This window comes from Notechis scutatus, chromosome 1 (assembly GCF_049901735.1).
Source record: "Notechis scutatus isolate UNSWTSFEM ecotype Mainland chromosome 1, rNotScu1.2, whole genome shotgun sequence".
NCBI lineage: Eukaryota > Metazoa > Chordata > Lepidosauria > Squamata > Elapidae > Notechis > Notechis scutatus.
This window is the reverse complement of record NC_142009.1, coordinates 205,616,934-205,636,369: the sequence shown is the minus strand read 5'-3', so window position 1 is coordinate 205,636,369 and position 19,436 is coordinate 205,616,934. Positions and strand designations below refer to the sequence as shown.

General features: G+C 39.4%; 1 protein-coding gene across 2 annotated transcripts in view; it reads left to right on the top strand.

The window, feature by feature from the left end:
* Positions 1-19,436, top strand: part of ARHGAP15 (Rho GTPase activating protein 15) — a 466,873-nt gene that overhangs the window by 424,477 nt on the left and 22,960 nt on the right. For both annotated transcript variants that reach the window (XM_087950078.1, XM_026673513.2), the window contains one exon: positions 10,907-11,012. In XM_087950078.1, the coding sequence (XP_087806204.1) occupies positions 10,907-11,012 (106 nt within the window). The remainder of the gene's footprint in view (positions 1-10,906; positions 11,013-19,436) is intronic.

The window sequence follows — 19,436 nt, the reverse complement described above, 5'->3', positions numbered from 1 at the left end:
AAAAAAAAAATCAGGCTGGCATAGAATGACCGAAACTGAGTTAGGGCAATAGAGATTGTCTAAATTGGATGTTTTATTTACATCCAAAAGGGCAGAGCATAATTTAGTTGCCTCAGATTTTTTCACAGACATTAAAACTATTGCAAACAGACCAGCAGGGAAGCTTACACAGCAGCACAGTAGGGGAGCTCGCCGAACGTCTGCCCAACACTATGCCTGGTTGTAGCCAGTATCAGAAGCGTCACATGTTCTCTAGCACTAAAAATTGCAACCTGGCTCATTTCTCTTTTTATTTGATCAGGGAGGCTAATGAGAGAGATGGGATGGAGCCAAAAGAGTCTCTTAAAAAGGGGGTTTTGCAAGTAAAATGATAACTATGATGTAAAACAAATATTAAAAAGTAAGAAGAACAGAAAGTAGGGAGGGAGAGGTAAAAATGACCTAATACTGTTTGTAACACGCTTTGTTGAAAGTAAAATAGCACCAAGGCACAAGAGAACAAAAATCTAAGGTTCGAAGGGTTGAAATGAACATTAAACATGCATTGGTGTGATCTCATAGTTCCTTGTAAATAGGAGTTGGTAGAAAAGTAAAAGAACATTAAATCCCTCAACTATAACTAATGCAGGGTTGTGACTAGAAACAGTGGTCAAATACCTTAATACCTTGCAGGGTAAGGAATTTAAAGGTAAAGGTTCCCCTCACACATATGTGCCAGTCGTTTCCGGCTCTAGGGGGTGGTGCTCATCTCCGTTACAAAACCAAAGAGCCAGCACTGTCTGAAGACGTCTCTGTGATCATGTGGCCGGCATGACCAAATGCCAAAGGTACATGGAACGCTGTTACCTTCCAACCAAAGTGGTCCCTATTTTTCTACTTGCATTTTTTACATGCTTTCGAATTGCTAGGTTGGCAGAAGCTGGGATAATTAATGGGAGCTCACTCTGTTACGCGGCACTAGGGATTCAAACTGCCGAACTGCCGATCTTTCTGATCGACAAGCTCAGCATCTTAGCTACTGAGCCACCACGTCAGGAATTTACATAAGGAATATACATCAGACTAAATCCAAATGTCTATTTCTAATAAGAGGATATATTATACAAGAATTGTAAATTTCCAGTTCAGCACTTATTGCAAACGATGTTTGGAAGTGTCATTTATGGAGACAGGGCACTTGTTAGCTAGAAGATTGACAGTCTAGATTTGTAATCCCAAATGCTCTGTGTTGGTACAGATAGTTCTATTAGAGATCAATTGGCTTACTGTTGTTATGGGTTACAAATGAAATTTCCTTTTTTCCCTTCTTATAAATTTGATATAAAGGTGGCTTTAGGAGGCAATGGGAGTAATTCATTTTATCCAAAACTCAGATTTAATCATTGAGGGCATTTGCCATGCTTTAATACAATAGTCACAAATGTATTCTCTGTAACCATTAATAACTAGGATTCAAAGGTGAGCTATGGCTTTAGAATATTCAGTTGCTGATCTTGATTTTCAACCCCTCGAGAAAATAAAGAGCGATTAGCAAAGATTACAAGTAGTCTTCAAATTATGACCACAATTGAGCCTAAAAATTTATGAAGCTAAGAAATTACTTTTGCCCCATTTTATGATTTTTCTTGCCATAGTTGTTAAGTGAATCACTGAATTGTTAAATTAGTAACAACTGAATTGAATTCCTTGTTGATTTTGCGTATCAGAAGGTTACAAAAGGTGATCATATGACACACACCTCGGGACACTGCAATTGTAATGAGTCAGTTGCCAAGCGTTTGAATTTTTATCATGTGACTATCGCGATGCTGCAGTGGTCATAACTGTGAAAAACGGTCATAAGTGACTGTTTTCAGCGCCCTTGAGCTTTTGAACGGCGACTAAATGAACTATTGCAAATCAAGGATTACCTGTAGTAAGTTGCTTACTAGAAGAAGAGCAAGATTACGTGTCTCTCTCCCTCTCTCTCTTTCCAGGTTCCACATGAATCAGCAGGCACACATCCTTCCGTTAAGTAAAGCTTGTTTTCATAGTGCCAATTTGTTCTTTCTTTTTCTAAAATTACTTTTGTGATGCGGTATTTTTTAACAAAAAAAACCCTCCCCACTCTTTTACTGAGAACAGTATCATCCTTTCTAATGAAAGAATATCCAATGTTTTCATGGAGTTGCAAAAAAAGTGAGCGAGTAGCAAAACGCCTGGCCTCAGCATCTTTGTCTGGGAAATGGTGAAGTGTGACTGTGATTTATAATGAGAAAAGGTATCTACAACATACAATTTTCTACCTAGCTGCAAAATAATAATTCACAGTGATGTCCATTCCAGATAATATACCTTTGCAAGGGAGGACCCATGTGGTAAGATGATCATGATAAATGTCAGACCAATGCAGGTAACGGCTTTACAAACCATTAAGATTAGCTTCCTCTTTTTCCCCTGATGATAACAGTAACCATGCTGTGAGCCTATGTGGTAATAATATTTCACGACTGATAAATGCCAGAACCAGGCAGAGGTGTTTATCATTCCCAGTTCAGAAATGCTGACTAAAGTTACCACACATTGCCAGTTTTCCCTCTCTTTCAGTCAGATAACAATTAGCAAATAGCTTGATTCATAAAACGGAGATATGCAACTTTCCTTCCAAGCCTTGGGAATGAATTTTTCACCGTCTTTCTGAAGAATATGTTCTAAGCTAAAAACAAATTATGGAGGGAAGTATTGGCACAAAGCATGGGGTAATAAATGTTAACTCAGAGGTTAGAACAGTAGCATTTGCAGGCTTCCTTGTGTGTGAGAGGGAGAGACCCTCAGTTTGTGTCTACAGTATTCCAAATATATGAGTGGGATATTTTTCATTAATAGTAATCAAAAACCTGTGAGGTTGCCCCAAAATTTGGTCACAAAATTCTGTGCAAGATTTCCACATTTTCTTTGCATTTGGCCATTTTGCAAGATTGTAGTCATTTTAAAAAATAATTCATTTCTTTGTCCCATAGGTGCTTTTTTAAGAGGCAATCGTATTTTCATTCCTTCCTCTTATTCCCTCTTCTTTTACTTTTGTTCCCTTTCTCTCTTTATTTCATTTAATTATTAGCAAACATTCCATTACATAACAATACCAGTTTTCTCTTTCACTTTAATCACCTATGTTTCATATTTTCTAGCTCGTTACTATTTCCAATATAACAACACTGTCTCTGCAGAATCCTCTCTTTTAATTTATATTTTTAACTATTATCTTTATGTCTTTGAAATAGGCTAATACCTTTAATCCTTGTAGTTTCCCCTGTTTCTTTATTTCCTATTTCTCTCCCTTATAACTTCTTTTCCTTTTTATCTTTCCCCTCTTTTTCTCACCACCCTTTTTGTCCCCCCCTCTCTCTGATTCTCCCCTCTGGAATCCTCTCTTCTGCTTCTTCCTAATGTTATATTTACTTTTCAAACTATTCTTTTTTTAGTTGTTTCCTCAGATCTTGAATTTTTAACTTTTTTCCATTTTACCCCACATTGAATTGTTTGGTCATTAATGATGGCTCCTTCTTTGTCCAGCCCTTCTTGTTCTTCAAGCATTTCTTGTTGTTTTTCATAGTTCAAAATCTCCATTTCTAAGAATTGAAGTACAAAGCCAAAGGATCCTCCTCCCTCCTGCGACTCTTCTTTCATTTTTTTAAGTTCCATTTTTAATTCCGCAAGGAGTACTGACATTTTAAGCACTTTTAAACAACCACCCGATTAATTTTAATTCAGATCACTAAAAATCCAAAGCAGCTGTGGTTGAAAAAGCAGGAAATAAAGGTCAGGTAAGAGCCCGGGCAGAAGGGTGGGCCAAACAGCAGCAGACATAGAACAAGTTCTGTGTCTGCTGCTCTTCAGAGCTACCGGTCTACAGAAGTAGACAGAAGCAGTAGAATCCCACCCCGATGAAAACCCTATCTGTATATGTTCAATACAGCGCTCGGTTCTGCTGCATCCAGTGTAATATTCAAGCCTCTGTTATTTACACTAAATGGAAACTTATAAGATCAATTGCTACAAATCAGAACTGCTCTTCTGACCAGGAAGCCATTGTTCTCCACCCAGCTGTTTTTAAAAAGGATGCCATATAGCCAGGGATGCCTCCCTCACACTATTAATTGCTTCAGGCTTTCTCTACATGTTTATTGTGGCTTTATATTTGATATATTGTTGTATTGTTATGCTTTAAAATTTGTTCTTGGGTTGTCAAGAAAATAATTCCCTGTCTTTGTTGTACTCGCTAAGAATAAAGGTTTTTTTTATTATTATTTTAAAGCCAGAACTTTATAAGTGGTCTTTTTTTTTTTTAAGTCATTTTGAACTTTGCTGAGCATTCAAATTCTCCAGCCAAATTCACATCATCAGGGGGTGTTCATGAGATGGCCAAGGACAGATTAGGGAATCTACTCCACATTTCTCAATCTACAAAGGTTTAGTCCGGGTGGGGGGTGTCATTTTGCCAAATAATTTTTTGATCCTATATGGAGATGTTTGAGCCTTTTTAAGACAGTGCATTCAATTCCTTTAAAGCTTATATTATCATATTCTCTAGTAGAATGGTTTTTAGGTAATAAAAAAACATGACAAAGCTTTTATAGGAGGGCAGCTATTTTTTTTAAACTCTTGCACTGTGTGGAATTGCTATCAAAATATTTCAAGAGTGCTGTGTTTGTTTTAAAAGTAGCTGATAATCACTTGTGCTGCCTCTCCCCACCTCCCAGAAAACAGAGAGAGAAAAACCGAGAACCAAAATAATAAATATTTATGCACTCTATATCGTATACATGACTCATTATATACTATTAATATGACTAGACCATTGAGCACATGAGGAGAGGAAAGTAGGAATGTATTTATATGACCAAATTTCTTTTTCAGTCCATGGGTTGAGATCATCTTTGTATGAAACCTGGATGACTGAAATGACAATACACAACATTACAGAAATGTATGACGGCATGATGTTTCACTTCAAGTTTCCAAAGGAGGATCACATGACCCCGAGACACTGCAATCATCATAAATATAATCCAATTGTCAAGCATCCAAATGTAAATCATATGATGATGGAGATGCTGCGATGGTCATAAGTGTGAAAAATGGTTTTAGTGCCATTGTAACTTTGAACAGTCACTAAATGAACTGTTGTAAGTTGAGGACTACCTACATAGGCTTCAATAAATTTTCTATGCTGTAATTTTATGAAAGAATAGAATAGAATAGAAAGAATAGAGTAGAGTAGAGTAGAGTAGAGTAGAGTAGAGTAGAGTAGAGTAGAGTAGAACAGAACAGAACAGAACAGAACAGAATAGAATAGAATAACAGAGTTGGAAGGAACTTTGGAGGTCTTCTAGCCCAGGGGTCCCCAACCACCAGGCCCCGGACTGGTACCGGTCTGTGGATCATTTTCTACCGGGCCGCCGGTTTGCTGGGCGCCGCCATCTTGTTTTGACGAGAAAGTGCTTCTGGGTGAGCTTTTCCGGTTGGAAAGTGGAGTTTGGGTCCTGAAGGAATCCTCGCGCCTTAGTTTCATCGAAGGGGGGGGGCGACTTCGAACGAAGAGCCATCCCGATGGCGGAGGAGATTAAGAAAGCACAAAAAGCACAAAAAAGGTACAAAGGAAGAGTTGAAGGTGGCGGGGAGAAGCGGGGGACGGCTGGCTGGCCGGTCACTCGGCTCGCCTTGCCTTGTCATGCGTGCTGATGCCAGTACCGGGCCGTGGATCATTTTGTGATGCCGGTACCGGGCCGTGGCACAAAAAAGGTTGGGGGCCACTGTTCTAGCCCAACCCCCTCCTTAGGCAGGAAACTCTAGTCCAGGCTTGTCCAACCTGCGGCCCATGGGCCGCATGCGGCCCAGGTCGCCTCGTAATGCGGCCCAACGCCCACCCCAACCTTCATGAAAGATCCAGCGAGGAGGAGGAGGAGAGGCAGGCGCGAAGTGGGGCGAGGCGAGCAACAGAAAAGGCGGGCAGCCGCAGCCCAAAAGTCCTGCCCCGCCACCTCCTGCTGTTGCCGCCGCTGCCGCCGCTGCTGCATTTGCAGGAGGAGAGGTAGGCGCGAGGCGGGGTGAGGCGAGCAACAGAAAAGGCAGGCAGCCGCAGCCCAAAAGTCCCGCCCCGCCACCTCCTACTGTTGCCGCCGCCGCCGCCACCGCTGCTGCTTCTGTCCCCGTCGCCGCTGCCGCCGCCACTGCTTCTGCCCCCATCACCGCCACCGCCGCTGCTGCTTCTGCCCCCGCCACCATTGCCGCCGCTGCTGCATTTGCAGGAGGAGAGGTAGGCGTGAGGCGGGCGAGCTTTCTTCCCCCTCCTCCCCACCCCGCAAAATTTGGCTGGAAAATTAATAAAAAATAAATAATTTGCAGGAGGAGAGGTAGGTGCGAGGCGGGCGAGCTTTCTTCCCCCCTCCCCCCACCCCGCAAAATTTGGCCGGAAAATTATGAAATAAAAAATAAATAATTTTTAATAAATAATTAATAATAAATAATAAATAATAATTTAATTTAATTTAATTTAATTTAATTTAATTTAATTTAATTTAATTTAATTTAATTTAATTTAATTTAATTTAATTTAATTTAATTTAATTATTTAATTTAATTAATTATTTAATTTAATTATGTGCGGCCCAAACCAAATTTTCATCTTCTAATGTGGCCCAGGGAAGGTGAAAGGTTGGACACCCCTGCTCTAGTCTATACCATTTCAGGTTGTCCAATCTCTTCTTAAAAACTTCCAGTGTTGGAGCATTTACAACTTCTGGAGGCAAGTTGTTCCACTGATTAATTTTTCTAACTATCAGGAAATTTCTTCTTACGTAGTTCTATGTTGCTTCTCTCCTTGATTAGTTTCCATCCATTGCTTCCTGTCCTGCCCTCAGGTGCTTTGGAGAATAGCTTGATTCCCTCTTCTTTGTGGCAACCCTTGAGATATTGGAATGCTGCTATCATATCAGCCCCAGTCCTTCTTTTCATTAAACTAAACATACCCAATTCCAGCAACCATTATTTACATGTTTTAGCCTCTAGTCCCCTAATCATATTTGTTGCTCTTTCTGCACTCTTTCTAGAGTCTCAACATCTTTTTTATATCATGGTGACCAAAACTGAATGCAGTATTCCAAACGTGGCCTTACCAAGGCATTATAAAGTGGTATTAACACTTCATGTGATCTTGATTCTTACCGCTCTGTTTATGCAGCCTGGAACTGTGTTGGCTTTTTTAGTAGCTGCAGCACACTGCTGGTGCTGATACTTTGTGCCTGACAATTCCTTCACTAAGAAATATATGGGGAGAAATGAATCTTAAGCTCAAACATAATCTTGCCATGTAAGAGTGTGTAAGTCACAATTGGACTTCCCTTGTACTTCCCAGTTTTTGGAATCATGATGTTATGTAAGTCCAACTCAGAACTGACTTGCTCTTTTCTAGGTGTTTGAAACTTAGCCCTTGATTATCTTTCTATGATTTTCCCTAATATTATGTCAAGCTGATTGTTCTGCACTTTCCTGGGTTTAATTTTTTTCTCTTTTTTTAAACAGTGGGCAGTCTTGGTTTTTCTCCAATCTATTGACACCTTGTGATCCAAGAGTTTTCAAGGATAAAAGTCTGTTAGTTTTGAGATTACATCTGCAAATTCCTTTAGCACCCTGTAATCCATATGGTCCAAGAAACAAATTCATCCAGTTGTTTTATTACCATTTCCCATTTGACTTGTAATTCTCTTATGTTCCCTACTGTACACCTTCAGATGGACCTTCAGATTGCCCATTTTTTTTTCCTTTTGGGAAAAGACAGATGTAAAATTTAGTGATTCAGCCTTCTCCCTATTATCCATCGCCATCATGCAATCATTTCCAATCAAGAAAAGTGTCCTACACTTACCCACACATGCCCCAATATTTTTGTTTGTTTGTTATTTTGGGGAATTTATTGCAAGCCTTGCTCATTCTATGTCTTTGCCTTCCTCACCCAATCCTTACAGATTCAGGTTATTTCCTGATATTCTGTTTTTCATATATGCCCCTTTTCCATTTTTTAAACTTTATGCCAAATTAGTATGAGTGAAATAAGTGTATTCTAATTCCAACGCTGAGGCAAAGTCAACAGAAATATTCTGGTATACAGTATTTCTGCGGTAAGAAAATATCTCTTCCATATTGGAACTCTCCAAATATTTCCAGAGTAGAACTAAGCAATTAGAATAATGTTTTTAAAATTAAAAACCTATGCTAGATAAAGCCAGTCACAACATCCAGGTTATCTAAAACCTGCAGCATGTAAAACTGTTTCCCTATGTCAGGGACCTTGAACATTTATTTTATCTTATCTTTTGCAAAATGAAAGCACAGTTATGTATGCTTCAACATCTCATGCAAATATCTTACTCAGAAACCATATTTTAAGACTCGGAAGCCATTAATCATATAGAAAATATGCTTATCCTAAGCCAGTCAGCAGCAGTGTTGTTATCATGACATTAAAAGAAGTTTCACATCACAAAAGCGATTATAGGTCTCAATCTCGCATTCTTTCATTACTGACTAATTGTTTTCCACAAAAAAGCAGTTATGAAATGATAGAAAGGATACCAGGCAAGGGACAGGATGTGAACTAAGAAAATCAACACAAGGAAGGATTGATCATTACAGAGCATGAAATAAAGCTTATAAGGTAGGCATGCCTATTTGGTATGAGGATAACCTCCCTGGCCTAAGTGGTATGGAGATCATAAATCTGCCTATGAACCACACTACTTCATATTGAAGACATATTTGCTTGACTTCTATGTGAAACTTCCACATAAAATGCATGTCTTGGAAAAGAAAACTATTGTAGTTTCTCTGATCTATCAATCAAATAGTATTCAATTATGCAAATTTTCAATCATGGCAGTCTGAAGTGATATTACCTCAGTACTTTGAGACCAAGGCCTCTAGTGTCTCATGGATCCATGGATGATGAAATACCTTTATGTGGTGGGATTAAGAGGTACCATAGAGTTTTCTCCACCATAACCTATCATATAACTTAGAAAGTTAAAAACTAAATAAGTTGCAGCATGAATAGCTGCTAAAATCTGTCTAAAGTCTCAATTAAAACTTAGTGAAGGTATGACTTACGGTAATTGTATTTCAATAGAAAATATGGTCAGTAATGAGCAAGGGAATGACTTGATATTACGTTCTTGTTAACACAGTCAAATGCTTTCCTGCTAATTATATTTGGATGGGGGAAGACCTAATGGGTAGATTGTGCACACATATAGATAAGTGTGTGTTATTTTTCCAAGTTGAATGATAAATGGGGAATTTCAATAGAATAGAATATATGTAGCTCAGAGTTTAACTGTAGAGTCCTTGGTGCTCTCTGATTGTTTGCTTGCAGACATTTCATTGCCTGACTAGGTAACATCATAGAGCATCAAGGCCTCCACATATGAGAAATTGTTCATGTTTTGCCAATAATCTGGATCTTTCAGAATCAGAAAAGGTGCTTGCATTTCCAATGTGATGAAAAAGAATAAGCTAATACTTTCCCATTCCTTTAAGTCATGTATTTGGACAAAAATACACACATTATTGGAAAAGATGGTAAAACAACACACAGACTTAAAGCCTGAGATATTTTTATTGGGGATTTTACCTGAAAATTATAGTAAAGAAAAAAACATATTTAAACATACATATATTAACAGCAGCTATGTATTTGCTCAAAATTGGAAAAATGAAAAGTTTCCAATAGAGGAAGAGGTGATCATGAAAATATTGGAATGTGCAGAATTGAATTGATTAACTGTTCAACTATTTACAAAGTGTGCACTACTATTACTGTTAATCTTCTCATCACTCCTTATCACCCATCCCTTCCCACTTGTGATTGTAGGACTGTAACTTTGTCGCTTGTATCCTTACGATTTATATTGACTGTATCCTAGTATGATTTGATTGTTGATTGTACCCTATGACTAACGTTAAGTGTTGTACGTTATGATTCTTGATTCTTAATGAATGTATCTTTTCTTTATGTATATTGAGAGTATTTACACCAAGACAAATTCCTTGTGTGTCCAATCACACTTGGCCAATAAAGTATTCTATTCTATTCTGTTGGCAATTAAAGAACAAGAAGAAGGGGAATTCTATATGATATGGGATATATTTTATAAATGGTTGGAAAATAAAGTAAGAAGTTAAATGAATATTGTTATAATGATAAGATGTATATGGTTGAGCAATTTTAACATGAATGTAACCATAGTAAGAAATATATATTAAACATAAATATTTGCACAAGATATATGTACCCAGTCGACACACTCTATAACTGAAAGATGGATTTGTTGTAAGATAAAATAAATTAAATTTTAAAAAAGTCATGGTAGCCCAGTGAGAGCTAAAAAAGTATTTCTTCAGGAAATTCACAAAATGAGTTTCAGGCATAAGAGGTCACATCCTGGCCTTTGCTACCTCACACCAATCTTCCAAAGACAACCAAGTCTTATAATGTTAGTTGCATCCCATGATAATGCCTCAGCTTTCATGAATCTCAGTTCACTTTATCACAGATAACAGCATCATTCTGAGCTATAATACACTGCTGTATCTCCATCAACATTCAAAAGTCCCCATTCTCCAACCTGTGGGTACCCTGAAGGACAGGAGCTTCAGAAGGCTGTAGTGAGTCAAGGATTTAAAAATCTCATTGCACTTGGAGTTGTCATTTATGAAAATGTGAACACACTCTATTGGAAAATAATGCGTAAAATGGGGCACTTCAGCTGTAACCATGCTTCTAGATCACATTTGTCTGTTTCAACCATGGTAGTAGAAACACCCTAGACAGTCAAATACTCTTGTAATACCCATAACTCTTTACTTCTTTCAGAAATCCAAGAACATGATAGGCAAGTGAAAGCCATAAAGGACCTTGTACAGAGATTGCCCAAGCCAAACTATGACACCATGAACACACTGTTTGCACATCTGCAAAAGTAAGTGGAAAAGCTATGAAACTTTAAAGAAGAAAATGGAAATTAGAAACAAAAATGGCAGATTGGTTTTCAGCAACATGCTGTATTGTTTCAATGCTCAGTTTTTTCAGTACATCATCAGATCCTACCAAGCCGGTTATGTGGAACACTTTAAATTTTTAAATATTATTCCATACTAGATTTCAGACCAAAGGAAATGAAATGGAAAAGCATATTTAATATTAGTCTAAGCTGATTTTGGCATAGGAAAGGACAAATGCTGCCAGAACTGCCATGCTCCTTAGCCTCATAGGTACAGTATATAGAATATATGACAGTAAAACATTGTCTTTTAATACGTGACTCTTTGCTACTGTTTATCATTATTTTCCTTTAAGATTGTGATTTTTTTCTTCTAGAAAACAAATCAAGGATTTGAAAGTTGAAGTTAATTTAGAAACACACAAACACACACACACACACACACTTGTTCAAAGCAAATTAAAACAAGAGTTTGCAGAACCTTTATGTTATGAAGATTCTAGGACATACATTTATTGAATATTGCTTCACTTGTATCCCTAGCCAGGCAATACAAGTGAGGCCACATTCACATTCAAGGCTTCACTTGTATCTTTGTATCCCTAGACAGGGGCTGCGATAGCTCATGTGGTTAGGACAAGTAAGTTAAATGACCACTGAAAGGTTAGCAGCTCAGCAGTTCAAAACCTGAGAGTGAACTGCCTGACAGAATGAGCTCCTGTCAATTTGCCCTAACTCCTGCTCACCTAGCAGTTCAAAAACATAAAAATGCAAGTAGATAAATAGGTACCACTTTCATGGGAAAATAACAGGGACATGAAAAGAGCCCCCTCAGGTGTCCCCTGGGCAACAGTGATGTCACTGGCTAATCTTTTCAACCCAGAAGTGCCTTCCGACACAAAAGTAGTAGTGTACTCCTAGCACTCCAATGCATAAAATTAAGAAATAAGGGGGCTTTCTAAGCAAAGTACATATTTGTAGGTAACCTTTTGAGCTAATCCATTGTATAATGATTGTCATCAGCTTCTAGAGAGAGAGAGAAGGGTCACTAATGGAAGAAGTCAGCATCTAAGCTAGATAAAACCTAGATCCAAAACGCGATCTCCTCTGAGAATGGGGTACTTGATCAAAAAAGCTGGTTGTTCAGCCACCACTGACACCTGGCCCAGAGAAGGCAGGTTGAAATCCTCCAGCACCATCAGGGAACCCCTGCCACCAACTTAGCCACAGAGACAATAATCCCATGCAGTAATGCTGCTACCCTGCAATCTAGGTTGAGATCCCAGGGTGGGGATATGAAGGATTTATAGCAGTGGTTTTTAAACAGTTTGATCCAATTATCCTTTTCCCCCAGTTCAGATAATGTCATTACCCTCACAAAGACAGATTCTGTTGTTTTACTTCAGCACCCCAGAAACAGCAATCCCAAACTGGATCCTTGACTCACAAACAAGCAATTACAAATTGCTCCATTACCCCCAGGACATGCCCCCAAATTATCCCCCCTTTAAAAACCACTGATTTATAGTTTGACCTCCTGAGGATCCCGTTCCAAATTGACTACTTTTGGCCTGCTATTTACACTATCAGAAGTGATCTCTTGAAACTAATTCCAACTGGGGCCGCAGCAAGAACCAAAACATTAAAGCCCTCCCAATGTAAGGATCCCCCATCTAGATTGAGCTGTGTGATTTATATTAGGGGGGAAAAAAACAAATAAACCAAAGATACAGCTACTAACTTCATCTGAAATAAAACAAGTGATACCTGACCTGTATCAATAGCTGTTATTAGAAATGTGTAGCCTTCTCTTTCTTGGATAAATCACATTTTATTTATTTCTTTTTTTTTTTCATTATTAAAAATAACTACTATTGAATTTAGCCTTAGGAAAGGCTTGCTATTGTGTCCTTTAGGCAGAGCTTTTTTTTTTTTTTCTTATTTACTATGTTACTGGTATATTAGTATAATTTATTGATAATATCCTTGCTGTAACTTATCAGATTTGTTAAAAATGAAAATTGTACTGAATTGGCAAGAAATGTACACTGTTATTGCCGCCTTTTGAATAACCGCGAGATACAGAACAGATATTCATCTTTCTAAAAATTTATGAAGCACCTACTAATTAGCTTGCCATATTTTGTTGCTAAGCTATGACCAGTCACCAGTTATTCATGCTTTAGTTCTCTGATTAGACTACTGCAATACACACTAAATAGTGCTGCCCTTGAAAAATGTCTGAAAATTACAATGGGTATGAAATGCAGCAAATGTATGACTGCTGGTGAGAAGTACATTTTGATCAGCCTATGTATCTGCTTCACAAACTGCGGATTTGTTTTCTGGACTCAGTTTAAGGTGTTGGCGCAAACTTTGTGTTGAAAACTTGGCAGTTTGATGCTTCAAGGCCTTCCTTCCTTTATGCGTTCCTTCCAAACCGTTTCTGTTTCTGTTGGAAGCAATGCCTTGAATTTTACAGGATTGTGAACATTAGGCGGACAATCCCAATATGACCTTACAATTTATAAGCCATACCTATTGCATTAAGAAATATGGGGAGAGGGGGAATCTGGGAAAGAAGAAATCAATTAAAAATTGTAAGAATACTGTGTATGTGTGTATATGTGTGTGTCTCTCTGTGTGTGTATTAAGCTTTCAAGAAACCACATTTCTTGTTGATTCATATCTAGCTATTATTTTTTGGAGTCATTTCTTTGCTTTATTTTACTATGTTTTATTTTCTTCCATCCTCTTTGATTGTCAGTCGTATAAGCAGAAAAATGCCCCCCCCCCCCATTTGTAAGTCAGGGATTCAAAAAAGGTTTCAATTTCTTCCACTCCAGCAATTTTATGATTTGCTAATTTCCAGTTCATTAGAATACCATGAAAAATCAAGAGGGTGTATTTTAAATGGTCCCCTGTTTAATTTCTTGCAGCTGGTTAAAATCCAACAGATGAATGGCCTGTAAACTCAAAAAGATATGTAGCTTCCAAGGTTCTTTGTGTAAGCTAAGTAAGGTCATGTGACTCTCCTGTCCTGCCACCCTGTTAACTCTGGATTCTGATTCTGATCCGGGGGTGGGGGGATAACTTTCTTCTAAGGTGGCTTCTAAAATGTGCCCTTCTTCTGGAAAAGGTTCCCTTGTGCCCTACAGTTCACCACAGAGCTACTGATTCAGTACTGCAGAGCCTGAGAAATGTCCCAGTTGCGCGCACAAGGGACTATCAATAAAAATGTGGTCGCATGTCAGGAGGACAAATCAAAAGTATGACAAAGAAGCAGTAGGATATCGATTTATTGAGACTGAAAAGGTTACGATGTAGGAAGGGAGAGGAAACCCACAGTGGGTTCGGTACAATAGGTAGCTTGGAATAGAGCACTCTCCAATAGGATCCTGCTCAGTGATGGGATTCAAAGATTTTTACCACTGGTTCGGTGGCAGTGGCTTGGTGGGCATGCTTTGTACATTGTGCACACTTTGTGTGCATGTGCGTGCCAAATGTGCAATTTGCATAGTTGCAGAGGCATTCCAACTCACCTCCCGCAAGCCTGCACTCTTCCTGTCGCTTCAGCAGGTGCTGCGGGGCACTCTGCTGTGCCGCGCAAAGCAGCTGCACTTCAAAAGCAGGGAATAAAGGTGAATATGGGAGCCCAGGCAGGCAGGTAGGCCCAACAGCAGAGTGGCAGAGAAAACTGGTTCGGTCTCCGCTGCTCATCGGCGCTACCAGCTCGGCAGAACCGGGCCAAACCGGTAGAATATCACCCACTAATCCTGCTTCTCACTCCAGTTATGAACCTGGCAAGGAGGTGACGGCATTTTTATGAAGGGTTCACTTTTACAAGGAAGCAACATTCAAATGTAATGATTCTAATGAGAATGGATCTCTGTTATCTTCTTCTTCTTCTTCTCCTCCTCCTCCTCCTCCTCCTCCTCCTCCTCCTCCTCCTCCTCCTCCTCCTCCTTTGCCTCCCTTCTTTAAGCGGAAAGCATCGAGTCCACATGCCCAATGATGGCAGAGTTTTCCAGCAACGGCATCTGTCTTTTTGGCAGTGGCTTTCGGGCACATTGTCAGGGGAGCTTAGAGTTGCCTCTTGGTTTATCATGTGAGTCACTTCCTGTGGCCTATCTGGCTGCTTTGCCAGGCAGAAGCCAATTCCTTTGACTTCCCCTTTGATTTTCAGAAACTTGCTCATTCCAGCTTTTTAATGTTTTAAAGACAGTTGCATTTTGCTGCAGGGCAGCATTCCTATGCACACCTAAGCATTCTCTCCCCCCACCCACTCACCCACCCCGCTCTCTTTTTGCCAGACAGGCAATCCTTAGACTTTTTCTATCTTGCCATCAATGCTCTTTGCTCTGTTAATAATGCCTTCAGTCAATTTTACTGCCCTTTCCTACAGAGCAAAGAAAATTTCTTTTCCTACAGGAAAAGAAAGGGGGAAATAATACACAGAAACACCCACCCACACACCAGTGCCACAGTTAACACAAAACATGGGCATATGAAGTTCATTTTTCTCTTTTCAGAAATTTGTCTTTATCTTCACATTTTCCAGGCATCACAAAGAAAACAAAAACCTGCCCGGTTGAAATTAGAGCAATAAAACATGAAATCTTATGCTGGTTTTATTGCATAGTTCTCATTTCTAGAAACTATATTTAACAAAGTAGATTTATTTTTACCTATTATATATATCTCAGCCAACAGCACACATCTAAGAAGAATGCAACAGTAGTTCAGGAAAAGGAAGCAATGACAATGTGATGACAGGTTCAGCAGCAATATGCAGAATGCTGTGGATAAATCAAAAATTAAAGCTATTGTATGACAGCTAGGAACACTTAGCAAAGCCTGCAAAATTTCCATTACTATCGTATTTTGGAGGGAAGAAAAATGAAGAATATCCACGTGACTTCTATTGGCTTTTAGTCTGTTTCAGCAGGTTCAGGCAAATATAGATATCTTAAACTTGTTTGCAATTATTTTTCCCCCATGTAAATCCAAAAGAAGAGGTTAACTTCTTAAGGATTGTATGTGTATTAATAGAATAAAATAATGTCACAAGTTGCTTACCACAGTCCCCTGTCACTAGAATAGAGGTACTTTCAATTCTGCTATAAGAGTGGTGGCGTTTACATGAGATGGCACTTTTAAAATACCTCTGAATCCCTTTAAGTCTACAGGAGAATGCTATTCATGCAGAGCTAGGAGTAAAAGGTAGTCAAAATAACTTTCAGAATATCAGGAATTCAAAAGATATGATTAATGCAATGTGTGAAGCTGCTTTTAAATTCTATTGTGAATTTATAAAGTCTAGAGAATTACAAAAAATTGTAAAAGTAGTTTTTCCAGCAACATTTTACAATATAAATCAAATGTCATTCGAATGACATATTGGAAGCCCCCAAAACCACCTGCAATGTTCTCTTCCAACAGTTAGTGGATTTCAAACCTTCATAACCCATGAAAGGTTTTTAAAGATTGTTTTACACACACACCCTTTTATAAATGACTTAAGGGAGCAAACATACCTAATATTCCTTTCTCCTCCAATTTTCCTCACAATAAGAAACCTGTGAGATGGGTTGGACTGAGAGAGAGAGAGAGAGAGAGAGAGAGAGATTGATGTGAAGTCAGCCAGCCGGCTTTCATCCTCAGGCAGGACTAGACATACCGTCTCCTAATTTCTGGCTGGGTGCCTTAGCCACTAGACCAGACGAGCGATAGTTTTCTGAATAAATATTAGCACTTATTATCTAAATGTATCTGAAGGTTTTACCCAAGATAGATGCAATACAACATTTTCAATATTCTCCCATACTACTTCATAGGCAAAGACTGTCCTCTCCATGGCATGGCCATAGATAAATTCTTCTGAAATCAGAAGGACCATAGGTGAAGTGTTAAGCCTGTGTTAAACTTCTGCATCACTGCAAGTTAGGGAATGAATGTGTCTAAGAGCCGTGGTGGCGCAGTGGTTAGAATGCAATACTGCAGGCTACTACTGCTGATTGCCAGCTACCACCAGTCTGGCAGTTCAATTCTCACTGGCTCAAGGTTGACTCAGCCTTCCATCCTTCCGAGGTTGGTAAAATGAGGGCCCAGATTGTTGGGGGAAACTTAGAGAGGGCTATAAAGGACTGTGAAGTGGTATATAAGTCTAAATGCTATTGCTATCATTTGAAAATGGTTGCATAGCTGTTGCATTTCTACTTCTGCAAATGTTAATATTTTGGCTAGGGAGTGCTCAAATAACAAAGCACTCCCAGCAGGAAATCAGACCAACCAATCAGCATGTAGGACATACATCTCCACACAACAGGTAGTTGAGATTTGAAAGGTGTGCAGGTTGGCTCATCTGCAACCATCTGCAACCTACATTTACCATCAACACCGTTTGTAACATAGGTATGCACTGGTGCCTATGTATAGTTGAGGACAAGTCTAAACCAAGCTTTAGTGTGAGACAATGGTGGGGTTCAAAATTTTTTACTATCAGTTCTGTGGGCATGGCTAGGTGGGGGTGGCTAGGTGAGCATGGGCATGTGATTGGGTGGGACAGCACCACCCTACCCTCCAAGCCCATTGTTGGGCCTTCATGGCCTCAGGAGAGCCTCAGTTTTTGCTCCCAGAAGGCTCCCCTGGGGCTCAGGAAGAAAAAAAATTGAGCATAGGAGGGGCGCGCAGCACCCCTCTGCACTCCGTTTTGGGGCCTTCCTGGCCTCAGAGGAGCCTCTGGGGGGGGGCATTTTTGCTCCCAGGAAGCTTCCCTGGTGCCCAGGAAGGCAAAAAATGGAGGGGGCTGTGCCCTTTTCCTCCATTTTTTGCCTTCCAGGATTTCACGGAAGCCTCCTGGGTGAAGCAGTAAGAAGTGAGGGTAATCTTATGAACAGCTGATTGTCGGGAGGTTAAAAAAAGAAATACCTTAAGGAAGTGACTGGGTGGGTGAGCATCGGGCATCGGGCATCGGGCATCGGGCAGAGCAAGTGAGCAAGCGGCGACCGGGCGACTGGGTTGGGGGTGTGTCCAGCCAGAAGTTACTACCTGTTCAGCAACCCATGCCAAATCGGTGCGATCCAGATGAATACCACCACTGGTGTGAGGTGCACTCATAATGATCATTGCTAGAAACCCCTCATCACATTTTGCATTGATTTTTGCTATAAGAACTAGGCAAGCACAGTGCAAATCCAACAGATCCCACAACTAAGTAGTAGAATCCTTGAAAGAACTACAAAATCCAAATTCTCCATTGCTCAGGATTCACAAAACACTGATTTGATATTATCTTTTAATCAAACAACCAAGCAAGATGCTGTATGAATTTCTTCATGAAAATAGAGTTTCCCTTCTCCATCAAAACCTGATAGGATAACTCATGTTTCATATAATTTTTACTCTGCACTGAAGACACTCTTGAAACTATCTTAAAGTTAAGTATTTTATTATAAATCTCATCCATGCAAGAGTCACTTCCAGGATCAACACAGACAATAGTACTGCTCCCACTGAGGTCAATTATGGCTTCAATCCACTGATCTCAAATCTGGAACCAAATCCCACATACATAAGCTTATGGAGTTGTCTTGAGAAATACGCGAGATCTCATTGTCTCCAGCTTGTTTATCTTGTTGTACTAAAATATGACTATCTAGCAAATGTTTTGCATAAAGTGATCTCTGCCATATAGAGGCACCAAAATTACTAGACTTTCTCGGAAGAGAGAGCAATTGCGTCTTAACACTTTTTTTCGCTTAACAAAGGATCAAAATACAGAAGTAAGACAAACAACTTAATTTTTCTCAGCCAACAGGGTTTTTTTTTTTTTTTTTTTCATAATTCGTGTAAGCTTCAAAATTCTCAGGCAAGACGTGAACATTTTCTTTAATGAATAGTTACAAATCTTTATATTAGTCTGAAAGTTAAGAAGTCTTAGCTGGAATGCACTCTCCTTGTAGAGGAAACAAACCGCTGGCAATACAGTAGAAAATGGAAAGAGAGACCTAAATCACAGCACAATGATCTCCTTTACAGCATCTGCCAAAGAGACGGTGTTCTTAGGCAGCTTCTCCAAAGCAGCGTCTTGATGTCTATGCCACATACAGATTTATTATTGTCCCTGAGAATCTGAAGGGGAAAAATGTTGATGATATGCCTAAGCAGCACTAAGCTCTGGTCATAGGAAAAACTCCAGAATTGTGGGTACCACACCCACACCTACTGATGTGGTCCCATATTTTTTTTTCCTTTGGAGGCACCTAATTAAGAAAACCTTGACTCATTTACATGGCTATGTTTGATCTAAATTATACCCCAAACCACACCAAATTAGGAGCATCTGTGAATGTGAAATGTTTGTTCCCTTAGAATGGGAGAATGAAGCTGGCTCTGGACTCC